The sequence below is a fragment of the Eriocheir sinensis genome, chromosome 10 (assembly GCF_024679095.1).
Source record: "Eriocheir sinensis breed Jianghai 21 chromosome 10, ASM2467909v1, whole genome shotgun sequence".
Lineage (NCBI taxonomy): Eukaryota > Metazoa > Arthropoda > Malacostraca > Decapoda > Varunidae > Eriocheir > Eriocheir sinensis.
Window position 1 is genome coordinate 13,825,566 of NC_066518.1, and position 19,586 is coordinate 13,845,151.

At 41.9% G+C, this 19,586-nt stretch overlaps 1 protein-coding gene across 2 annotated transcripts; it reads left to right on the plus strand.

The window, feature by feature from the left end:
• The first annotated feature begins 8,628 nt into the window (after positions 1-8,628).
• LOC126996614 (sodium-coupled monocarboxylate transporter 2-like) lies at positions 8,629-19,490 on the plus strand. 2 transcript variants are annotated; one of them, XM_050857283.1, is made up of 11 exons: positions 8,629-9,456; positions 11,242-11,375; positions 11,567-11,755; positions 12,724-12,878; positions 13,493-13,633; positions 15,267-15,485; positions 16,081-16,199; positions 16,320-16,474; positions 16,854-17,140; positions 17,372-17,472; positions 19,056-19,490. In XM_050857283.1, the coding sequence occupies exons 1-11, from the start codon at positions 9,213-9,215 to the stop codon at positions 19,262-19,264; spliced, it is 1,953 nt and encodes a 650-aa protein (XP_050713240.1). In that variant the 5' UTR covers positions 8,629-9,212; the 3' UTR covers positions 19,265-19,490. The 2 variants fall into 2 exon arrangements, with proteins under 2 accessions (XP_050713240.1, XP_050713241.1); XM_050857284.1 differs by lacking the exons at positions 17,372-17,472; positions 19,056-19,490 and having other exon boundaries at positions 16,320-16,996.
• Positions 19,491-19,586: the final 96 nt, after the last annotated feature.

Consider the following 19,586-nt stretch of genomic DNA (forward strand, 5'->3'; position numbering starts at 1 on the left):
AACAACGTATCCATCCCATCGTTAAGGAGCTACTGGACAGACTAGAGCAGCGCTTCATCCCTGTCAAGTGGCTTGCAAACAACATGAAAGGAGTCTCTATCCCTGTAGCCAAGACCATCTACATAGTGTTTCTTCGATCAGTTGTCGACTATCTTTCCCCTGCGCTCTGCCAGCTTTCCAGGGCATCACTGCAACCACTTGAAATTTTTCAAAACAAAGTCATGCGGTTTATCCTGGGTTGCCCAACTTCGACCAGAATAGTCAATATGCTGTCAGAGCTAACTTTGACTCCACTTGTTGATAGGATCTACATGAATGTCACGTACTTCAGCATCAAGTGTTTGCATCTTCCCCATCTTGCTCCTCACTACACTCATGTCATCCGAGCGGCACTCGACCCGAACACGCGCCGACCTCCACTTCGGCCAGGCGGACGCACACTTGTCCGCATGGTATGTGCTGATCTCCGAAGGCTCGCCATTGATGTCCCTGCAGTCGAGGTTGTTCCTGGTTTGCCACCCTGGCGAGTATCTAATCCACGCATCTCCTTCACTCGTACATCTAAAACTGACCATACTCTCCTACAGAAGCAGTTGTCCCTTGAGGCCATCGCCAGTGTGTCTGCTTCGGTTCCTGCTGCACACCATCTCTACGTTGACGGCTCACTGCAGGCGGACGGGAGTGCGGCGTGTGCTGTGTTCTCCCCCACTGTGGCGCCGCCGGGAGATGGGTGGGTTGGCCGTCGTTTACCCAATTCGACGTCTTCCACCTACTGTGAGCTGAACGGCTTGTTGGATGCTGTTACTCTCCTTACTGACAGGGGACTGAGTGGGGTGATCATCTGCGACTCCAAGTCTGCCCTTCTCGCCCTTTCATCTCCGAGACCCGCTTACGATCACGTGGTTCAAGATATCCTACGTCGGCTAGCCACCGCACGGGACAGAGCGTTGGTTGTGTCCTTTTTGTGGGTGCCGTCTCATGTTGGACTCGCGGCCAATGATATTGTGGACGGTCTCGCTAAGGCTGCGTGTGGCCTTAACCTTCCTGCAGTGCGTGTCCCGCTCTCCTTACGGTGCTACAGGAATACGCTGATGTCAGAGCGTGCTGACAGTGTATCCATCCGACATTACGACGCCTTCATGGACACAAAACACAAATATCGTCGTCACTGCCTCATGATCCGTAGACACAATGTCGTGAGTCCGAGGATTAGGTTGGGTTATCGACCAGTGTAGCAGATCTCCCAGGTCGAGAATGTGCCACACTATTCTACATGCAAACTATGTGACCAAGTGAACGCGAATACCCTTCAACATTATTGTCTTGCCTGCCCCACAGTGAAAGACCTATTACCGCAGGGACAGGATTTAACTAATGTTTGTAAATATCTACTTCAGGATGATAATTTGGACTTAATGCTCATAAGATTTCCTTATTTTGGGGGATATTAAATGTGAATCTTTCAGTCTCATGTATATATATATATATATATATATATATATATATATATATATATATATATATATATATATATATATATATATATATATATATATATATATATATATATATATATATGTGTGTGTGTGTGTGTGTGTGTGTGTGTGTGTATCTCAACGTGTCCTACGAGACATCTGTGGATATTGAACTTGTATTTTGTTTGTCGCCATGAGGCGTAATAAATTTATCAAATCAAATCTCTCTCTCTCTCTCTCTCTCTCTCTCTCTCTCGTTATTTAAATAGATAGTCTCAAACCCGTTCTAGGTTTGATTATTAAGCCTTGCAGTATCAAAGTCATTTGGCGCCATCAAAGCCATCAAATGAGAGAGAGAGAGAGAGAGAGAGAGAGAGAGAGAGAGAGAGAGAGAAAGAGAAGGAGAGAAAGAGAGAAAGAGAGAGAGAGAGAGGCGTGAACATCTAGAAGGTTATTATTATTGTTATTGTTGAGATCCATGAAAGAGCATCAAAGAGAAAAATATATTCCAATAGATTATAAACAGAGTCCCCTTGATGAGCATACCTACGGAGATGAAAAATAAGACAATAACAACGAAGCAAGGATAATTAGAAAAAAAAAATGGGGACACAGCTATTCATGATGAGGAAAATCACGTGCGTTCAATTCAATCTAATCTCTTTCCATAAAAAGAAAACACTAACAAGATAAGAATAATTGTTGGGAAGTCATCAGTTGAGAGAGTTTTCCTTTCCATTGCATTTTCGCTATTCCATGATTTGCAGGCCAAGATTACAATTATACCTCCATCATATGCCCCTAAATATAGCTCGGTGGGGAGAAGTTATGTTACAATGAGGTAGTATAGGAGGGAGGGAGACAAGGAAACTAACAGACAGACAGACGATAAAAAAAAAAAACAGACACAGCTTGAAAGGAAAGGAATAAGAAAGGAAAAGATAAAAAAAACACGAGTTATTGTCAAAGGTTAAGAGAATGAGAAAGGAGAATGAGGTAAAATAGAAGAAATAAAGGAGGAAGGGAAGCAATAAAACAGACCAACAAACAAGCAGATGAAGAATAAAAGGCAGGCAGGCAGACAGTTGCGAGGGAGGGATGGGGATTCCAAGGCATGACGTAAAATATAAAAATAAACATTACAAAAAAAAATCAAGGTCCGCACCACCTGGAATGCTAAACTAAAGCTAATAATAGGAAAGTATCAACAACCTGTTCTGCCAGGAGGACGAGACCGGTGCACACAGACCCCAGCAAGGACAACCACTGCAGGAGAGAGAGAGAGAGAGAGAGAGAGAGAGAGAGAGAGAGAGAGAGAGAGAGAGAGAGAGAGAGAGAGAGAGAGAGAGAGAGAGAGAGAGAGAGAGAGAGAGAGAGAGAGAGAGAGAGAGAGAGAGAGAGAGAGAGAGAGAGAGAGAGAGAGAGAGAGAGAGAGAGATTTACATTGAAAATCAGACCACACAGACCCCATGGTCCAGACTAGGTGGTCTATCCTTAAACTTAAGTGATTTTACATTAATCAGATGGCTCCAAAACGTTGCTTTTCTACTCTAGTTAATATTAAGTTCAAGGAAGTGACGGTCGAGCTTGTTTTTAAAGGAGTCAATCGTGTTACACTGGACCACTAATGGTGGGAGCTTATTCCATTCTTGTACTACAACGTTGGTGAAGAAAAATTTGGTACAGTCTGAATTTACTTGTCTACATTTGAGTTTTGTGCCATTGTTCCTCGTTCGCAAAGTGTCATCGATCATAAACAATTTTGTTCTGTCTACATTCGTGAAACCATTAAGTATTTTAAAACATTCGATCAGTTTTCCTCGGAGGCAACGTTTCTCAAGAGAGAACATGTTAAGGGTGGAAAGCCTCTCTTCGTAGGATTTGTTGCGCAAGGAAGGGATCATTTTTTGTTGCTCGACGCTGAACATCTTCTAGTTTAGCAATGTCCTTTGCATGGTGGGGAGACCAAAACTGTACCGCATATTCCAAGTGGGGTCTGACTAAACTATTGTAGAGCGGAAGTATTACATCTTTATTCTTGAATAAAAAGTTTCTTTTAATGAAGCCCAACATTCTGTTCGCTTGATTTGCTGCATCGATGCATTGATGTGAGAATTTGAGGTTTGACGCGATTTTAATCCCCAGGTCCTTAACGCATTGAGGGCTTGTAAGTTTAACGCCGCGTATTTCGTAATCGAACTTCTTATTTTTTGTTCCAACTTGAAGGACCTGGCACTTGTCTACGTTAAAGGGCATCTCCCATTTATCCGACCAAGCTGAAATTTTGTGCAAATCCTCTTGGAGGCTTTGCCTGTCTTCGTCAGTGAGAACCGAGTTACCAATCTTTGTGTCGTCTGCAAATTTACTAATGCGATTATTGAGTCCAACATCCACGTCGTTGATGTAAATAATGAAGAGCATTGGGCCAAGAACCGAGCCCTGAGGAACGCCACTAGTGACCGGCGCCCACTCTGAGTTAAATCCGTCAATCACAACTCTTTGTTGTCTGTTGCTCAACCAATTCGCGATCCATTGGTTTACTTGACCGTCAATGCCTATTTGCTGTTATTTATAAAGTAATTTATGATGTGGGACTTTATCAGAGAGAGAGAGAGAGAGAGAGAGAGAGAGAGAGAGAGAGAGAGAGAGAGAGAGAGAGAGAGAGAGAGAGAGAGAGAGAGAGAGAGAGAGAGAGAGAGCCCACCTCTCGCTCACAGGGCGTCAGGTCACCGAGGGAGGTCAGAGGAGGGGAAAGACGCCAATGTGAATACTACTTCCGCCCCGGACACACAACCGAGGCGGTCTACGGCCGTGGTGCTGACCATCGCCAGCAGATGCTGCTCAGGAGAGTCCTGACGGAAGGTTGGGGAGGCAGCAAACCCTCCACCCTCAGCAGCCCTTTCAGGACACCCAGCAGCCTCCCACCTGGCAACACCAACAACAGCCTGAGCTACACCGCACCTGGCCCCCTCGTGGGTAAATATTAATGGATGGAAGTAAATCATTACAAGTGTCTGGCTATTCCATCACCGTCATGAGAAGATAATGGAATGCTGTCGGACATGGTGAAATCATTGAAATGAGGGGTGTTGGTGGCGCCAGGCGGCAGCCGGTTGAGTACTAGACAAGGGTTCCCCATATTCACGTTTTTAAAATTTCAAAGTTTTAAAGTCGCATAGGTTTGCTAACTGCTTGTCTATCTGTAAAATCTTTTTCTGTTGTTCTACAGGCGCGGATCGACGCAATAGCTCTCAGAGACTCCGTCGCAAGTTCGCATTCCTGGACCCTTAATTGCAACCATGTCTTCAGAGCCTCCAGCTACGAAAGCTGTGAAATGTCAATCAACATTGTTTTCATTTTTTTCTGCCAATACCTTAGAGGCAGATAGGGCTAACCCTTCGACAAGTTCTGAAGCTGCATCCTCATCAACAAAAAATAGAGTTACAAATGGAAACAAATGATGTGGTGGTTGACAAGGAAGAAAACAAACAATCTGCATCTAACAACGATATTGGCCATGCAGTTTCTCGAATACTTACGGCAGAAGATCGAGCTTTCTTTAAGAATCCTTGGGTACCAAATCAAAAGAAGACTGTCCGTGTTCTACACACAAAATCAGGTGTTTCCCGTCAACGTCGTTTGCTTCCGCATCATTTGCAGGACTTCCCTGGCTAGCAGTCAGTAAAGTTAATGGCAAAGAAGGTGCATTTTGTGTTCCATGTGTACTTTTTCTCTCAACGGGAGTGGGTGGGCGGTCTGGTGTACACAGTCAAAGTGCTCGCACATTTGTCACACAGCCATTGACACGAATTGATGATTTGACTGGAAAAAACGGCACATTATCCTATCATCCAAGGAATGAATATCACAAGACCAGTGTACTGTTAATGAAAGAGTTTGAAAGAACCTACATAATAGGGAAAGGTACCAGTGACATACAATCAAAATTAGATAGTCACAGAAAAGAAGTACAGAGGAATAGAAAAATATTGGAACCTATTGTGGACACAATAATAACCTGTGCTCGACAAAACATCCCTTTACGAGGCCACCGTGGAGAAAGTGGAGCCTGTACAGTAAATGCTGATGGACAGGAACCTTGTGAAAACGATGGAAACTTTCGTGCATTGCTTCGTTACAGGTTCAGAGGAGGAGATTCATGTATTTATGACCATTCACCACAAACCCAAAATGAAATAATTTCAGCAGCTGGTTCACTGGTACAAGAGAAAGTGATCAAACGAATAAAAAGTGCAAAATATTGGTCATTGATTGCGGATGAAACAACTGACAGACACAAGAGGGAACAGATGGCGATTGCAATCAGATTTTGTTTTTCAGGACGCCTTAGGAGTTTGGAATTGTTATGAAGAACCAATATCAATCAAAGACATGTACTCTGAAGTGAAAGCAAATGAATATCTAAGAAATGAAGATGAAATAGCTCTAACTGGTGAGAATATTGGACGAGTTCTATTAAAAACGGTCGAAGGCTTTGGTCTGGATCTCTGTCTGTATTGTACAAGGATATGATGGTGCCAGTACAATGTCAAGTGAACGAGTAGGTGCTGCTACCACATTCCAAAACCATGCTGAACATGCACATTATTTTCATTGTGTTATGCATTGCTTAAACTTGAGTGCTTCTAAAGCAGTTTCCATCTTACCAGTTCAGCATGCACAGGAGATTGTGCGGGATATATCAAAATGTTTCAGATCCAGCGCCAAGAGAACAGACTTACTGAAGGGCTGCATCAATAAGTCTGATAACACACAATCTCTTAAGAAGCAGCTCACCACTTTATGTGAAACACGATTCGTTGAGAGGCACACAGCTATAATCACCTTGAAAAGCTTACTCCCATATATGATGCAAGCTCTAAACAAAATGAAAAGCTGGCACTCAAGTGATGCCAGGAAGACAGCTAATCTTCTGGAAAATTCCATTTCTAAATCTGAATTTATTGTCTTTTTTGCTAATTCTTGAGAATGTTTCAGCTCTTATGTTAACTGCAACTCGTTCTCTTCAGAAAGTAGAGTGTGACCTCGTGGAAGCAATGTCTAGTATTACCAATCTCTTAAACTGCCTGAAAAGTATTAGGAATGACGAAGAATTTTCAAGCTTGTTTGCTGATGCCAAAGAAGTTGCTGAAAGTATCGGTGAAGAGTTGACCAAACCCAGAACAGCTTCACGATCAATGTACCGACCAACAGCTGGTACCTGTAATTCAACGCCTGAAGAGTATTACAGAGTCAATTATTACTATCCGACTCTTGACTCTGTAATTGCGGATATTGAACATCGGTTTGGTGAATGCCAACAACAAGCAGTCAGGATTGGTTGGCTAATCCCAAGTATCATGTTCATCATCGCTGAGCATGGAAGAACAGTGGGAACAACTCCAGTCAGCATTGGATTTGTACACTGCCTTATTCCCAGACCCCAGAGTTATTATCAAAAGTGAATTCAAGCTGTGGAGAGATAAATGGGAGAAAGTGTAAAGTAATGAACGACCAACTACTGCTTTATCTGCTCTAAACAAGTGTAGTACTTTCTTCCCAAATATACATTTGCTTCTTCAGCTTTTAGCCACATTGCCAATCACTACTGCAGAGGCTGAGCGTATGTTTTCAAAACTTGAGCGAACTCTAACGGCAATACGCTCAACGATGGAGGAGAACCGCTTGGAGGCTCTGCTTCTTCTTCAAGTGCACAGAACAGACACTCCTTCAGTAGAAGATGTGATCCAACGATTTGCCTAATCTTCAGCTCGCCGTATGAAATTCATTATATATATATATATATATATATATATATATAGATATATAGATATATAGATATATAGATATATATATATATATATATATATATATATATATATATATATATATATATATATATATATATATATATATATATATATATATATATATATATATATATAATGAAGACATTTCAGTTCATCAAATTTGTTTCTTAGGTTACGTGCATTGAAACTAAGGATTTTTAAGTTATCTACAGGCTTGGTAATAGAGGTGGTGGTACTTGCGGGATCACGCTTACGGATTTGTTGCGATGCACGGCGTCTATTTACACGGGCGGGGTGGAAGGACGTGGCTGAGACTCGTTTTTTGATCGAATGTCACATACTGCGTCGTTGAGGAGCCTTCCGAATCTGGCTGCCCCGATGGGAGACAGGTGCAATCCGTCCCTGTGGAAGAGCTCACTTTCTCTATAGAAATTGTCCCAGGCGTTGAAGAACTCCACGTCAAGCTCCCTACAAAGAGTCTGTAAGCGGTTGTTTAGGCTGAAGGCCTTACTGAAAAAGTCGCTCTCCGCCCAAGTCCTTGGTAGAACTCCCGAAATCAAAATGTTTGGGTATTTAGACTTATACTGCTGGATGAGACTACGGTACTTGTCCAGGAGTTCCTCAGACCGGGTCTGGAAGGAAGACTCCTTAAAAAATAATGTGATTATTTTACGGTATTATTTCCACGAAGCATTTCATCCATTTGATAAAACATGTATTTGTTTAGGACATTATATTCAAAATGGTACACCATTTAATGCCTCAGAATATACTCACAAGAATTTTTCAGTTGATTTTTTTTTTTAATTCCTTACCTATAAGGGGTCACTGACCTTTACATTAATATATGCCCCCCCCCCCCCAAAATAAAATCCTGGCTACGCCATGAGTGGCTGAGTGGCTGAGCCACCCCCCCAAGTGGAGAACATGAACACGCAGCAGGTGAAGCTGGCTGCTCTCAGGTGCCGTGATGGATACCCAAGTGCGCTGGTGGTAGCCTATAAATATAAAGTGACAAACTGACACTATTACAAATTGTTTTGACATGTTTTTCTTTCTTTTTCGTATTTTGTATTTGTATGTTTATATGTGTCAATAGTCGATAATTAATTTTGTCCCATACATAGGCTCTTAAAATAGTTATACCAAAAAAGTTTAACTTTCAGCCTCTTTTTTGTAGAAATATTATGCTTAAATAAGAGAGAGAGAGAGAGAGAGAGAGAGGGGGGGGGGGGGGCGAGCCCAATAGATTGTCCTTGTGCCTGGCTGAAGGCTGTAACCAACTTCTTCTACACTTGAGCGCTGTGGGCAAACTTATGCGCCATCAGGTCTTGTCTGCGTGTCAGTGTGCCCTGCTGCTCCTCTCTGAAAGTATTCCCGGTCTGTGCTGGTCAATGTTCAGTGGTTACGTAGCCTTTAAGGAGTTCGGTTCAATTCCATTACCTCTTGTGAGTGACAAAAGGAGTAACATTGAACACCAACTACTACACAAAGATAGGCAAGAAAGAAACCACAGTGGGGACGTCGCTTGAAAAGGATATTCCTCTGAAGAGAAAATAACATCGAAAGACAATTCCAACCACATAAGAGTAGACGAGAAAGTGAAATCGTAAGAGGGAAGTCGTTGCAAAGGTTAAATCTATAGACCTGACCTTCGAAAATAGTCACGAAAGACTCGGAAAGAGACCACAAAGAAAGGGCCGCTTTAGAGGCTATTTTTCCGACTTTCAAGTGAAGTGAACATAATCTTTTTCTACGACTTTTGATTAACTGAGCTGAACTAAACTTTCCCCCGACTTTCAACTGAACTGCAACAAACTTTCCCCCGACTTTCAATTGAACTGAACCCAACCTCTCCCCCGACTTTTAATCACCTGAACTGAACCAAACTTTCCCCCGACTTTCACCTGAACTTCACCTCAACATCATGACAACCCCTGAACCCGAGGAGGCGCCGCTGGGGGTGTTGGAAGAGTCGAGGTTCACGGCCGTCGACTACACCCTCTTCAGCCTCATGTTGTTGGTGTCAGTGGGCATCGGCGTCTACAGTGCCATCAGGAGTCGAGGGCGGGAGTCCACGCATGACTTCTTGGTTGGCAAAGGGTCCATGTCTGCACTCCCCGTTGCCCTCTCGCTCCTGGGCGGCGTGATCTCCGCTATATCCATGTTGGGTTAGTTACAATGATTGTATGTCGTACTTGAATTCTAAAGGTAAAGAGTGCGTATATATTGTAGGTACTCTAGGTAATACTAATTCCTACGAGGGTGCATAAACGTGTGATTTTGTGTCAATGGTTACGTAATTGTTCCTATTGCGAGGCATGCACCGCCTTCCTCCCTTGGGGTATATCCCCAACGAAATACCAAATATATATATATATATATATATATATATATATATATATATATATATATATATATATTTATATATATATATATATATATATATATATATATATATATATATATATATATATATATATATATATATATATATATATATATATATATATATATATATATTACAGTAAGATTGTGAAACTAGGGATTTCGTGAAATCCCTAAAACTTTCAGGAGAATCGTGAAATTACTGTTTCACGTAGGGACTTCATGAAATTACTAAAATATCTAGGGATTTCATGTATTTACTGAAATGATACTACAGTTATTTCATGAAATCCCTGATGATAGTAAATACATAGAACAACAGAAGATTTATTTTGAAATTTTATTCATAAATCATCATATCATAAAAATCATGTATAAAATCAAGTAGAATGTATTAGTATAACATTCATGTTATTTTGCAATGCAAGAATAGACTGATTCAGCATGCTCTACCGTCCCCGTATTTAGCTATGGTTATGTTTCAAAAGCAATCTGAGACAAACAAACAAACTGAATAAACAAACTGTGTAAAGTTCAAGTAACAAACTGTGTAAAGTTCAAGTGATGATCAAAAGTACCCTTGTTATACGTAGGTTAATTGTGTTAATATGGGTTATGCCACACTTGCAGTCAAACTTGGGGTTAAGGCAGACACAATCACTTAAAGTTAACACTGGCCTTTAATAGTAAGTTGTAACCCTTCACCACACAATAGCACACGTACACCTGTTCACTAGGCAGCGCATCATTATTTACACTGACAGGTCTAGAAGCAAGTTTTGGAACCACTGAAGTTCCGACCATTCCATCTCTAAGTTGAGAGTGGTTTGAAAGATCAACTGGTTGGAGCACCCTGTACAGTTATTCACCACCACCTGCTCAAGGACTATCAGCCATGGCTGTACATTTTGTTTACTCATGACGATGCTTTGAGGTGACGAGGGTTTACAGTGAAACCAGTAAATACATGAAATCCCTAAATATTTTAGTAATTTCATGAAGTCCCTAAGTGAAACAGTAATTTCACGAATTCTCTGAAAGTTCTAGGGATTTCACGAAATCCCTAGTTTCACAATCTTACTGTAACATATATATGTATATGTATATATATGTATATGTATATATATATGTATATGTATATATGTATATGTATATATGTGTATATATATATATATATATATATATATCATCATTCTGCGGCTTATATGAAACAAAGATTTTATACGTGGAGAAAGAAATATATATGCAATTTTACGTGTGTGTGTATGTAACTATCTAGGTAAAAACGCCATATACTGTGTACGAAAAAAATGCCTCACACCTTTTGGAAGTCTCCCCAATACACGGAAAAATAGAAAGCAAATGTAAGATATGACACACTACCTACTTCCTGATACTTTAAAATATCGTAAGGGTCAAGGCATAACAGTAAGAGTTTATACACGACAAAATCATGATAGGAAGCTAGTCTGTGTGTCGTACAGGCTATTCTAGAGTGTTTTTTGCAGCCAATGTTTGCCTGTTCATGTGGAGACAGCGCTCCAGTGAAGTTCATTCCCTTCCTCCAGGTAACCCCACGGAGGTGTATCTGTACGGCACGCAGATCGCCGGGAATTTGGTTGGTTTGGTCCCAGGTTGTATTGTGATCCACCAGCTCATCCTGCCCATCTTCTACAACCTCAAGATTATCTCTCTGACTCAAGTGAGCGACAATATGTAACTATAAGTCTTCTTCAACTTCAGGATAGTAACAAATGACAATAAAATCTTAATGTATAATCGAATCTTCACGGGTCGATTCTTACATAAGTTCGACATTTCCACGGGAGTTTTTGTTTATGACAGCTGATTAAAAAGGAGTGCTATCTAACTGGCTGTCTAACTTCATTCCAGTACATCGAAATGCGGTACAAATCCAGGCCGCTGCGACTACTGGCCACGGTTTGCAACCTCATCAATAAGTTTTTCTACATGGGCATCTGTCTGTACGCCCCCTCGCTGGCGCTGTCCACCGTCACTAATCTGTCCACCTTGGCGTCGATGATTATCATGGGAAGCATCTGTACCTTCTACATTACCGTGGTAAGTGTGTGTGTATGTGTGTGTGTGTGTGTGTGTGTGTGTGTGCGCGTGTGATACCCGCTACCTAAAGACATGAAATTTGCATCTTCTACATGACTGCACCTCTTACATAACTTCACCTATTACAGAACTACATAACAAAACAGGCCGATTATGAACAAACAGAATGGTCCAGGATGCCTTTTAGAATACCCCCAAGAACCGGTTTCGATACCACCTGGGGGTATTGAGGCACTACTTTAAGAACACCTGGGCCTTAGAGGGAAAATATATCAAATATAGCGTTCTTTCTCAAAACTGCACGAAACAAACAGGAAGCCCAGGATGCCCAGCTGCGGCCTGACGGGCAGCAGCTGTGCGTCTGCGAGTGGCGTGAGCTGCAAAGGGACGTGGGAGTCGCCGAGGCGAAGAGTGACAGTAGAGTTACGAGGTCATAATTCTGACAGTGATAGAGGGGCTCACTAAGGAGGGTAGTGGAAAATTCCCCCACTATATGGATAGATAGACAGAAAAATAAATATGTAAATAGATAAACACAGATAGATACTATATGTGATTAGAGTGATTAGTGAATAGATAAATAGCGGGGTTATTATCATCGTTACGACTAACAATGCTAATACTATTGTTAGTATTACCATAACTTTGAGAAGATTACAATAGAGAACACCTCATACGCACTAAAATCACAATTACGGATATTATAATATCACAGTATGGGTTATTAAGAAGTCAAGAGTCAAGAGTTTAGGTTAGAATTCTCGGTGTGGGTGTTTCTATTGTACAGTCAACAACAACCAAAAAATATTTCATACCCTTGCATCAACTGAATATAATTGAGCAAAATCTAGAGACATGGTGTTGTGTTGGTAAAGTAAATAACAATTTTTTTTTTTTTTTTTTTTTTTTTTTTATACCAACTGTACAAAGCTATGGCCTCCTCAACACCTGTCACGGTCTGCCTGCAGGGCGGCGTGCGGGCGGTGGTGTACACGGATGTGATGCAGACGCTCCTCATGTTCTGCGGCGTGATCATCGTCGTGGCCGTGTGCTGCTCGGACCTCGGCGGTATCGGCAACGTATGGGCGGCGGCTGACGACGGTGCGAGGCTGGAGTTCTTCAAGTGGGTATATGTATTCTTTAACCTACTGCCGCTTATGCTATTTCCTCTTTTTATCAAAACAATAATAAAACGTATCCCCTGCATCATGCGTCTATACCACAGTGACTAAAGATACTAAATTACTATTATTATTATTGTTATTATTATTATTACTATTATTATTATTATTATTATTATTATTATTATTATTATTATTATTATTATTATTATTATTATTATTATTATTATTATTATTATTATTATTATTATAATTTCATTACCCCTCACGTCAACTGTTTCCAAAGGCCAAGAAGGATATCAGTAGGGTGATAATTAGTGTTTTTTAGGTTCATGGTACAGAAGAAGGGTCATCAAACTACCCCTGGAAATGCCCAAAACTCCTACAAAAGCCTTGTCAATTATGTGTGCTTGAGCGATGAAGTGTTTAATATATGGTGACGTGTATAAATCTTGTTAGCTAATGTGAATCGGAGAGACGAGGAGAGCGAGGAGGCTACTTTTGTTTGTTTATTGTTCGTTTTTTTTTTTTTTTTTTTTTAGAATACGACCCTTTGTCCTTAGCCTTCTGTCTCTTAGACGTTAAAAAAAATGGTTCCTTTCTTCCATCGGCACAGCATGAACACAAGTCCCTTCATCCGCCACACCTTCTGGTCCACCTCCGTGCTCGGGGTCTACTTCATGATCAACAAGGTCGGCCTCTACCAGCCGTGCTACCAGCGGTTTGCTTCGGTGGGGAGCCTCAAGGTGGCGCAAAGGTGAGGTCAAGTTGTTGTGTTGGTCTGCCTCTCGGGTGGGAAGTGTGGTTCAGGGTCCTAAAGGTATCTGGGTCCCCCTACGGCTATATTCCACGGCAAGATTAACCGGGTTTTCATGGGCGTTTTTCGCGCTCTAGATGCTGAAGTCGTGTAAAGCTATATCATTAGGATTACAAAACAGGCCATGAAAAAAGCAGGAACTTTTACGGGAGTCTTTTTCAAAACAGACGAACTGAGGTGTCGATACGTTGAAGAATAGCAAAACAAATTGACACAAAGATCTATAATTTGTTTTAGAGCTTGAAACTCACCCCAAAAATAAGTATTGCGCCTAGCTAGGTAATCTTACGAATCTGTTTCTATGTCATAAACAAAATTTAAGGTAATAAGACTACCCAAGGATGATTGTCGATTCTCTCAGACTACCGAATCTACTTTATATCGTACTATTCCATACCATACCATACATATTTGGCTACCTATCAGTGCCTTACATCGTCTTTGTGTGTCAGATTAAGGGATGGAGTGAGGAACTTGCTTATTCATTTATTTGGATTGCGTAAAAAGTGGGGATAAGAGTTAAGGTTCAAAGGTAGGTATACATGTCAAGGACGCAACATGAAGACATTATGCAGTTGACATATTTAAAAAAGCAATCATTTGTCTATATATCTATCATTCTATCTACATATCTACCTATCTATCTATCTGTGTGTGTGTGTGTGTGTGTGTGTGTGTGTGTGTGTGTGTGTGTGTGTGTGTGTGTGTGTGTGGAGAGAGGCATAACCTTATATAAACCGGTAAATGATTATATAGGAAGAGAAGCAGCACCGACGCCCTGGTAAGCTGAAGTCGTGCAGTCGAATAAATAATAAACCTAATAATCTGGTTTGAGTGTACTGAGTTTTTTTTTCTTAATTGTCCTTCTAAGTTATTTTGCCTCCAGCGGTATAATCAAATTGCCCAGTAACAAAATGCAAGAAGTGACACGCAGGAAACATTTACGTAATCATCCTTGGGTAGCCTTATGACCTTGCTAATGACATAGAAACAGATTCGTAAGATTACATGACTCGGTGCAATACTTATTTTTGGGGTGAATTTCAAGCTGTAAAACAAATCATAGATCTTTGTGTCAATTTGTTTTGCTGCTCTGACTAACTGTATATACATAAGGATCAATATCATCATTAGCATCCATAATTAATTCACTGCAGTATACAAAGACTTTTTCCAACGTCCTACCTGACCTTTCTCTCTGATGTTCTTATACTTTATCCTGCTCCGGGAGAGGTTCTTATATAACTTGTCTGGTTCTCTATTACTCTCTAGCCTCTTGCCGTCTGCATCCTACAACAGTTTCCTTAAATATTGCTTTACTCGGATTAATTATTATCTTAACTGATTATGTCGCACTACGTTGTTATGCTATAAGTACACGTTATATTATGTAAGGTCAGGGCAAGTTCGATTAAGTTAGATTTGGTTAGATTTGGTTAGATTTGGTTAGGTCAGGTTAGGTTAGGTCAAGGTAGGTCAGGTTACTAGTAGGTTATGTAGCTTATGGCGAACACGACCTACAAGTTTTACATATCCCTGTCTTAATATTGCGTTGTACCATTTTTTCTTCGAGGCTGGTTATCTCCTTCCTGGTGATGCTGTACGCGCTATGGCTCCTTTGCTACTTAGTGGGCTTGGTGGCGTACGCGACCTACAAGGACTGCGACCCCATCACCTCCGGCCGCGTCCAGAAGCCCGACCAGATCCTGCCGTACCTCGTGATGGAGAAGCTGACGCGGATGCCTGGCCTGCCCGGGGTGTTCGTGGCGGCCGTCTACGGGGGGGTGCTCAGGTAGCCTTGGTGGTGGTGATGGTGGTGGTGGTGGTATTGGTGGTGGTGGTGTTAGTGCACATGTTGTTGATGATGGTGTTGTTGATGTTGTCGTTGGTGATGATGACGTTGTTGTTGTTGTTGTTGTTGTTAGCAGTTTTAGCGATTGCTGTTATTGTTTTCAGATATCTTTGTGAGAAAAAAAGTATAAAAAGTATAGCAAATATTGCATGAGGATAAAGAATTCAGCTTTTTTCTTAAATGTATGCGTCTGTTTGTCAGTCTGTCTGTCCGTACACATCGAAATTAAAAGTTACATCACCTAAGAGTTATTCTGAAAAAAAAAAAATCTAAAAGGAAAAAAAGAGTGGATGGGGTTGGGGGTAAAAAGTGTGCGTGATATGTGCTTTTCCTCTATCTACTCTCTTCTTGATATCTAATACCTATTCCCGTTCCAGCCACCTCAGCGATTCCATGTCATTTAGTGAGTTAGCTTCAAGCCTCTTCACATTCAATCAAGGGTTCATGGTTTATTTTGGCAAAGGCTTTGTATGCATCTTTAGGTGAGATCGAGAACAAGATGTACTTTTATAGGGTCTTTTCTTTTCCACGTCAGCTCCCTGTCCAGCTGTGGGAACTCCATCGCGTGCCTCATCTGGGAGGACTTCCTCAAGCACCGTCCCTACTTCGCCCGGATGTCCAACAATGCCGCCACCAACGTCGTCAAGCTTCTTTGTAACTAATACTTCCTGCTGTCCTGCTGTACTATACTGGCCTCAACCATTTCCAAGCTACGACTAAAATTATGACAGTAGGACTTCATTATCGCATGTCTTATGTTTCAATCCACTACAGCTGCTTTGGCGGGACTGTCGGGCATCTTCCTGGGCATCCTGGCCGGCAAGATGGGCAACATCATCCACGTGACGCGCAGTGTGTCGGGCTCCATCATGGGTCCCATGCAGGGCGTATTCCTGGCAGGCACGTGCATGCCATGGGTGAACGCAAAGGTACGGGGCTAATATGTTTGGGGAGTACTTAGTGAGGAAACGTGGCTCATAACAGTGCTCTTTAGACCTTTTTTTACGGTGGTGTTAATTATTTCCTTGTACGCCTCCATGTACAGTTGTTAACAGATCTAGTTACAAATCCGCGGAACAGGGTTCGAATCCTGGCGTGGGCAGTCGGCGCATAGCCCACCCAGCTGTTCAACTTCCCTTTCGGATTGGTCGATTAATGGGTTACGGGTACCTGGGGGGAAGCTGGGGAAGGTAAACTATAGTAATCCTGTTATGGTAATCCATGGGTCAGTGTGATGAGATGAGCACTGAGACCATGGACAGCTTAGAGTATGCCCCCAACCTTATACCTACCTAACTTTGGCCTCAGGGTGCTGTGGTGGGCTTCCTGGTGTCCTTCACGTACAACATATGCGTGGTGGTGGGCAAGTTCGCGCGGGGAGGAGGCTCACCTTCCCGCCTCCCCCTTAGCGTTGACGGCTGTCCCGAAAACCTCAGCAACGCCTCCTTTGCCTCCTTCTTCACAAACACCTCACAAATTACTGGTTTCCCGGACAACACTTCCCTCATCGAGAATCTGTTCGACGGTGAAGATGAACAATTTCTCTTTACAACCCGTTCCCCAATGGTGCTGTCAACCGCAGAACCACCACACACGTAAGAATGAGTTGTTGCGTAACTCCATTTAAAACTAGGCAAAAGTAATTAGCATTAGACAGTAGATAATTGTAATGTATACAACTTATATAGTTAATGAGTGGGTTGAATCGATATCAATCTGTCTATCGGCCTGTCTATCTATTTATCTATCTATCAATATATTAGCTATTACTTATGAGTGGAATAAATAGAAGGTAACTGGTGGTTAAAGTAATCGTGTATTTTCAGGCCGGCAGGACACACGATATATGACATTTCCTACGCTTTCTTTGGGGCGAGCGGCATCGTCATCACCATGGTGGTCAGCAGCCTCGTATCTCTCTGTACAAGTAAGTGACTTGAACTTAAATCTTAAAAATAAACAATCCACTGACTGTCTTTAAAGGAAACAATTTTTAGGCTCCAGTACCTACTATCCATATCAGACACTATGACATACCGTTTTTCGCAAATATCTTTCAAACGAAGACTCGGATCAGCATGGTGCTTTGGCACAGATTGTTTCACACACTCCGCAAATTTTTGACTCTATTGTACATTGCCAGATGCGGTTAATTATGGCGTTTACTCTTGACTGTGATGGCAAAACCTGCGTGAGCCACTTGCATTCGAACAGATGAGGCGTGTATCCACCTCCACTCCTGGCTTCCCCTACTACCCCCCCCCCCACCCCGCCCTCTTTCTCCCCCATACCTCCCTTCCCCCCCCCCCCTCTCTCTCTCTCTCTCTCTCTCTCTCTCGGTGTACATGAGATGTGAAGCTATGCACACATATGACTTATCTACAATGGCGGATAACTCGAAAGTATATATAAGTATGATAGGGTGTTTTATGCACACGACCCTGATTCTTGTTCCAGCGTAACTGGATGTTGCTTAAGTACTGTATGAGGTTTGTTTGGCAATTATACAACCACTGAAAGTTGTACGAGTATATGACCCTCCTTCCCACATGTTACGTTGAGTGTATGATGGGATGAAGTACGTAGCTGACGCTCGATCATTTATAGGAAATCACGTAAGGGACGGAAAGGAATAAGGGTGGAATTGAAGCGGGAATTTAGTGCAGAGTAAAAACGTGAAACAAGCAATAACATCAATTACGATTGCTTGCATAAACTATCCAACCTTATTCGGCATATAATTTCTATTTATCTGCCATTAATTCAAGCCATACGTGTGCATGGATTCATATCTCGTGTACAGCGGAAGTGGAAGAGAGAGAGAGAGAGAGAGAGAGAGAGAGAGAGAGAGAGAGAGAGAGAGAGAGAGAGAGAGAGAGAGAGAGAGAGAGAGAGAATATATGTACTAATTTACAATATGTAAGATGTAAAAATAAAGAAAGAAAAGAAGAAAAGAGAGAGAGTAGGGGAAAGGGAGGGGGGATGGAGGGAAAGAGGGCGGGGAGAGAGGGAATGCGGGGGAAAAGGAGGAGGGTAGGAGGGAGGGAAAGGGATGGGAGTAGGGGAACCCAGGGGTGGAGGTAGTTGGTGGATACACGCCACAAATACGTCACGCCTCACCTGTTCGAGTGTGTAAGTGGCTCACGCAGGTTTTGTCATCACAGTCAGGAGTAAACGCCATAATTAACCGCGTCTGGCAATACACAATAGCGTCAAAAATTGTGTGTGAAACAGTCTGTGCCAAAGCACCATGCTGATCCGAGTCTTCGTTTGAAAGATATTTGCGAAAAACGGTAGTCAAGGGTCTGATATGGATAATAGACACATATGAACTTCCTTAGTAAACTCCTGCTACACTGCACAAACAGAAGGTAACTCACTTTGTTAAGCTCAATCACATATGATAATGTACTTGTCCTTTCATCAGTCTTTATTGCCAAATATTATTATATCAGGTAGTGGCAGTCCTCAGCAAATAATACTGCATGTTGCCTGGCACTTAACTTTCAGAGCCACTCGCTCCTGGGGAGGTGGACGAGAAGTTGATGAGCCCCTCCTGTGTGAAGCTTCACCGCGCCGTGTGGAGAGTCTTCAAGGGAGGTAAATTCCTGACATCGCCAAATGACCAACCAGATAACGAAGCGTCTCTAACCATGCTGTATCACCACACCCAGACTGAATACAAGCCAAATGCTCAACATGATGAAACGATGAAATAGGGGATAATAATGTAGTTGATTGCCTTCTTATGAATGTGCCTTCCAGATTTTGTCATTGCGACATCATGTCCTCTTGTCTCCATACCAGCTATTATCCAGCTAACACTTTAAATGTGGACTTCTTTTTTATCAGTTTGTATAGCTTTTTGGAAGATACCTCATCACATTCCTTAGGCACTGAATATATTTTTTCTATCATGCAATTTCATGTTGATCTTATGGAATTCAAATATAAAATAATGAACCACAAAACTTAAAAGTAGTGTTCAAAAATTGTTCCTGTGTGAAGTTTCCCCAACCTTAAAATTAAGATTAAATAGCT